General features: G+C 44.2%; 1 protein-coding gene across 3 annotated transcripts in view; it reads right to left on the reverse strand.

Annotated features, from left to right (window-relative positions):
* The window catches only part of LOC101886052 (inactive dipeptidyl peptidase 10-like), a 32,283-nt gene that overhangs the window by 13,455 nt on the left and 13,828 nt on the right, over positions 1 to 5,000 (reverse strand). For all 3 annotated transcript variants that reach the window (XR_012385758.1, XM_073913403.1, XM_073913404.1), the window contains exon 10: positions 203 to 300. Coding sequence is in view for 2 of the 3 variants with exons in the window: in XM_073913403.1 (XP_073769504.1) it covers positions 203 to 300 (98 nt within the window). In the remaining variant the exon portion in view is untranslated. The remainder of the gene's footprint in view (positions 1 to 202; positions 301 to 5,000) is intronic.

The raw sequence follows: 5,000 nt of genomic DNA on the forward strand, positions 1-5,000 counted from the left end.
ACGCACACATATCATCACTCTCCAATGCAACAAAGCGTGTGTGTGATGCTTTCATTTAGCTTTTCAACACAGCTACTGTGTCAACATGCATTCATGATCCACAATTAACACACATTATTCATTATACACATTATGCTGAGTGTGTGTGTGTGTGTGTGTGTGTGTGTGTGTGTGTGTGTGTGTGTGTGAGTGTGTGTTGTACCTTCTCTGTAAGCTGTCCGGATGCAGCAGTTGTGTGGTGTGTGTGGTTCCGTTTACAATGACCACATGCAGAGTCACTTCAGGATTGTTCTGTCCAGCCTGTTGCAGACAGAGGAAGAGCTGAAACCCTGTGCTGGACTGTGCTGTGCTGTAGTGTTGTGTGCTGTAGTGTTGTAGTGTTGTGTGCTGTAGTGTTGTGTGTTGTGCTGTAGTGTTGTGTGCTGTAGTGTTGTGTGTTGTAGTGTTGTGTGCTGTAGTGTTGTAGTGTTGTGTGCTGTAGTGTTGTGTGCTGTAGTGTTGTGTGTTGTGTTGTAGTGTTGTGTGTTGTAGTGTTGTGTGTTGTAGTGTTGTGTTGTAGTGTTGTGTGTTGTAGTGTTGTGTGTTGTAGTGTTGTGTGTTGTAGTGTTGTGTGCTGTAGTGTTGTGTGCTGTAGTGTTGTGTGCTGTAGTGTTGTGTGTTGTAGTGTTATGTGTTGTGCTGTAGTGTTGTGTGTTGTGTTGTAGTGTTGTGTGTTGTGTTGTAGTGTTGTGTGCTGTAGTGTTGTGTGTTGTAGTGTTGTGTGCTGTAGTGTTGTGTGTTGTGTTGTAGTGTTGTGTGTTGTGTTGTAGTGTTGTGTGCTGTAGTGTTGTGTGTTGTGTTGTAGTGTTGTGTGCTGTAGTGTTGTGTGTTGTAGTGTTGTGTGCTGTAGTGTTGTGTGCTGTAGTGTTGTGTGTTGTGTTGTAGTGTTGTGTGTTGTGTTGTAGTGTTGTGTGTTGTGTTGTAGTGTTGTGTGTTGTGTTGTAGTGTTGTGTGTTGTGCTGTAGTGTTGTGTGCTGTAGTGTTGTGTGCTGTAGTGTTGTGTGTTGTAGTGTTGTGTGTTGTAGTGTTGTGTGCTGTAGTGTTGTGTGCTGTAGTGTTGTGTGCTGTAGTGTTGTGTGTTGTAGTGTTGTGTGCTGTAGTGTTGTGTGCTGTAGTGTTGTGTGCTGTAGTGTTGTGTGCTGTAGTGTTGTGTGTTGTAGTGTTGTGTGCTGTAGTGTTGTGTGCTGTAGTGTTGTGTGTTGTAGTGTTATGTGTTGTAGTGTTGTGTGTTGTAGTGTTGTGTGTTGTAGTGTTGTCTGCTGTAGTGTTGTGTGCTGTAGTGTTGTGTGCTGTAGTGTTGTCTGCTGTAGTGTTGTGTGTTGTAGTGTTGTGTGCTGTAGTGTTGTCTGCTGTAGTGTTGTGTGCTGTAGTGTTGTGTGTTGTAGTGTTGTGTGTTGTAGTGTTGTGTGTTGTAGTGTTGTGTGCTGTAGTGTTGTGTGCTGTATTGTTGTGTGTTGTAGTGTTGTGTGTTGTGTTGTAGTGTTGTGTGCTGTAGTGTTGTGTGCTGTAGTGTTGTGTGCTGTAGTGTTGTGTGTTGTAGTGTTGTGTGCTGTAGTGTTGTGTGTTGTAGTGTTGTGTGCTGTAGTGTTGTGTACTGTAGTGTTGTGTGCTGTAGTGTTGTAGTGTTGTGTGCTGTAGTGTTGTGTGTTGTGCTGTAGTGTTGTGTGTTGTAGTGTTGTGTGCTGTAGTGTTGTGTGCTGTAGTGTTGTGTGCTGTAGTGTTGTGTGTTGTAGTGTTGTGTGCTGTAGTGTTGTGTACTGTAGTGTTGTGTGCTGTAGTGTTGTGTGCTGTAGTGTTGTGTGTTGTAGTGTTGTGTGTTGTAGTGTTGTGTGCTGTAGTGTTGTAGTGTTGTAGTGTTGTGTGCTGTAGTGTTGTGTACTGTAGTGTTGTGTGCTGTAGTGTTGTGTGCTGTAGTGTTGTGTGTTGTAGTGTTGTGTGTTGTAGTGTTGTGTGCTGTAGTGTTGTGTGTTGTAGTGTTGTGTGCTGTAGTGTTGTGTGTTGTAGTGTTGTGTGTTGTAGTGTTGTGTGCTGTAGTGTTGTGTGCTGTAGTGTTGTGTGCTGTAGTGTTGTGTGCTGTAGTGTTGTGTGTTGTAGTGTTGTGTGCTGTAGTGTTGTAGTGTTGTGTGTTGTGCTGTAGTGTTGTGTGCTGTAGTGTTGTGTGTTGTAGTGTTGTGTGCTGTACTGTTGTGTGTTGTAGTGTTGTGTGTTGTGCTGTAGTGTTGTGTGTTGTAGTGTTGTGTGTTGTGCTGTAGTGTTGTGTGCTGTAGTGTTGTGTGTTGTAGTGTTGTGTGTTGTAGTGTTGTGTGTTGTGTGCTGTAGTGTTGTGTGCTGTAGTGTTGTGTGCTGTAGTGTTGTGTGTTGTAGTGTTGTGTGTTGTAGTGTTGTGTGTTGTGCTGTAGTGTTGTGTGTTGTGTGCTGTAGTGTTGTGTGTTGTAGTGTTGTGTGTTGTAGTGTTGTGTGTTGTAGTGTTGTGTGCTGTAGTGTTGTGTGCTGTAGTGTTGTGTGCTGTAGTGTTGTGTGCTGTAGTGTTGTGTGCTGTAGTGTTGTGTGCTGTAGTGTTGTGTGTTGTAGTGTTGTGTGCTGTAGTGTTGTGTGCTGTAGTGTTGTGTGCTGTAGTGTTGTGTGTTGTAGTGTTGTGTGCTGTAGTGTTGTGTGCTGTAGTGTTGTGTGCTGTAGTGTTGTGTACTGTAGTGTTGTGTGTTGTAGTGTTGTGTGCTGTAGTGTTGTGTGTTGTAGTGTTGTGTGCTGTAGTGTTGTGTGCTGTAGTGTTGTGTGCTGTAGTGTTGTGTGTTGTAGTGTTGTGTGCTGTAGTGTTGTGTGCTGTAGTGTTGTGTGCTGTAGTGTTGTGTGCTGTAGTGTTGTGTGTTGTAGTGTTGTGTGCTGTAGTGTTGTGTGCTGTAGTGTTGTGTGCTGTAGTGTTGTGTGCTGTAGTGTTGTGTGCTGTAGTGTTGTCTGCTGTAGTGTTGTGTGTTGCAGTGTTGTCTGCTGTAGTGTTGTGTGTTGTAGTGTTGTGTGTTGTAGTGTTGTGTGCTGTAGTGTTGTGTGTTGCAGTGTTGTCTGCTGTAGTGTTGTCTGCTGTAGTGTTGTGTGTTGTAGTGTTGTGTGCTGTAGTGTTGTGTGCTGTAGTGTTGTCTGCTGTAGTGTTGTGTGTTGTAGTGTTGTGTGCTGTAGTGTTGTCTGCTGTAGTGTTGTGTGTTGTAGTGTTGTGTGCTGTAGTGTTGTGTGCTGTAGTGTTGTGTGCTGTAGTGTTGTGTGTTGTAGTGTTGTGTGCTGTAGTGTTGTGTGCTGTAGTGTTGTCTGCTGTAGTGTTGTGTGTTGTAGTGTTGTGTGCTGTAGTGTTGTGTGCTGTACTGTTGTGTGTTGTAGTGTTGTGTGTTGTGCTGTAGTGTTGTGTGTTGTAGTGTTGTGTGTTGTGCTGTAGTGTTGTGTGCTGTAGTGTTGTGTGTTGTAGTGTTGTGTGTTGTAGTGTTGTGTGTTGTGTGCTGTAGTGTTGTGTGCTGTAGTGTTGTGTGCTGTAGTGTTGTGTGTTGTAGTGTTGTGTGCTGTAGTGTTGTAGTGTTGTGTGTTGTGCTGTAGTGTTGTGTGCTGTAGTGTTGTGTGTTGTAGTGTTGTGTGCTGTACTGTTGTGTGTTGTAGTGTTGTGTGTTGTGCTGTAGTGTTGTGTGTTGTAGTGTTGTGTGTTGTGCTGTAGTGTTGTGTGCTGTAGTGTTGTGTGTTGTAGTGTTGTGTGTTGTAGTGTTGTGTGTTGTGTGCTGTAGTGTTGTGTGCTGTAGTGTTGTGTGCTGTAGTGTTGTGTGTTGTAGTGTTGTGTGTTGTAGTGTTGTGTGTTGTGCTGTAGTGTTGTGTGTTGTGTGCTGTAGTGTTGTGTGTTGTAGTGTTGTGTGTTGTAGTGTTGTGTGTTGTAGTGTTGTGTGCTGTAGTGTTGTGTGCTGTAGTGTTGTGTGCTGTAGTGTTGTGTGTTGTAGTGTTGTGTGCTGTAGTGTTGTGTGCTGTAGTGTTGTGTGCTGTAGTGTTGTGTACTGTAGTGTTGTGTGTTGTAGTGTTGTGTGCTGTAGTGTTGTGTGTTGTAGTGTTGTGTGCTGTAGTGTTGTGTGCTGTAGTGTTGTGTGCTGTAGTGTTGTGTGCTGTAGTGTTGTCTGCTGTAGTGTTGTCTGCTGTAGTGTTGTGTGCTGTAGTGTTGTGTGTTGTAGTGTTGTGTGCTGTAGTGTTGTGTGCTGTAGTGTTGTGTGCTGTAGTGTTGTGTGCTGTAGTGTTGTGTGCTGTAGTGTTGTCTGCTGTAGTGTTGTGTGTTGCAGTGTTGTCTGCTGTAGTGTTGTGTGTTGTAGTGTTGTGTGCTGTAGTGTTGTGTGCTGTAGTGTTGTGTGTTGCAGTGTTGTCTGCTGTAGTGTTGTGTGTTGTAGTGTTGTGTGTTGTAGTGTTGTGTGCTGTAGTGTTGTGTGTTGCAGTGTTGTCTGCTGTAGTGTTGTCTGCTGTAGTGTTGTGTGTTGTAGTGTTGTGTGCTGTAGTGTTGTCTGCTGTAGTGTTGTGTGTTGTAGTGTTGTCTGCTGTAGTGTTGTGTGTTGCAGTGTTGTCTGCTGTAGTGTTGTGTGTTGCAGTGTTGTCTGCTGTAGTGTTGTGTGCTGTAGTGTTGTCTGCTGTAGTGTTGTGTGTTGCAGTGTTGTCTGCTGTAGTGTTGTCTGCTGTAGTGTTGTGTGCTGTAGTGTTGTCTGCTGTAGTGTTGTGTGTTGCAGTGTTGTCTGTTGTAGTGTTGTCTGCTGTAGTGTTGTGTGCTGTAGTGTTGTCTGCTGTAGTGTTGTGTGTTGCAGTGTTGTCTGCTGTAGTGTTGTCTGCTGTAGTGTTGTGTGCTGTAGTGTTGTGTGCTGTAGTGTTGTCTGCTGTAGTGTTGTGTGTTGTAGTGTTGTGTGCTGTAGTGTTGTCTGCTGTAGTGTTGTGTGTTGTAGTGTTGTGTGCTGTAGTGTTGT

The sequence above is a fragment of the Danio rerio genome, chromosome 9 (assembly GCF_049306965.1).
Source record: "Danio rerio strain Tuebingen ecotype United States chromosome 9, GRCz12tu, whole genome shotgun sequence".
NCBI lineage: Eukaryota > Metazoa > Chordata > Actinopteri > Cypriniformes > Danionidae > Danio > Danio rerio.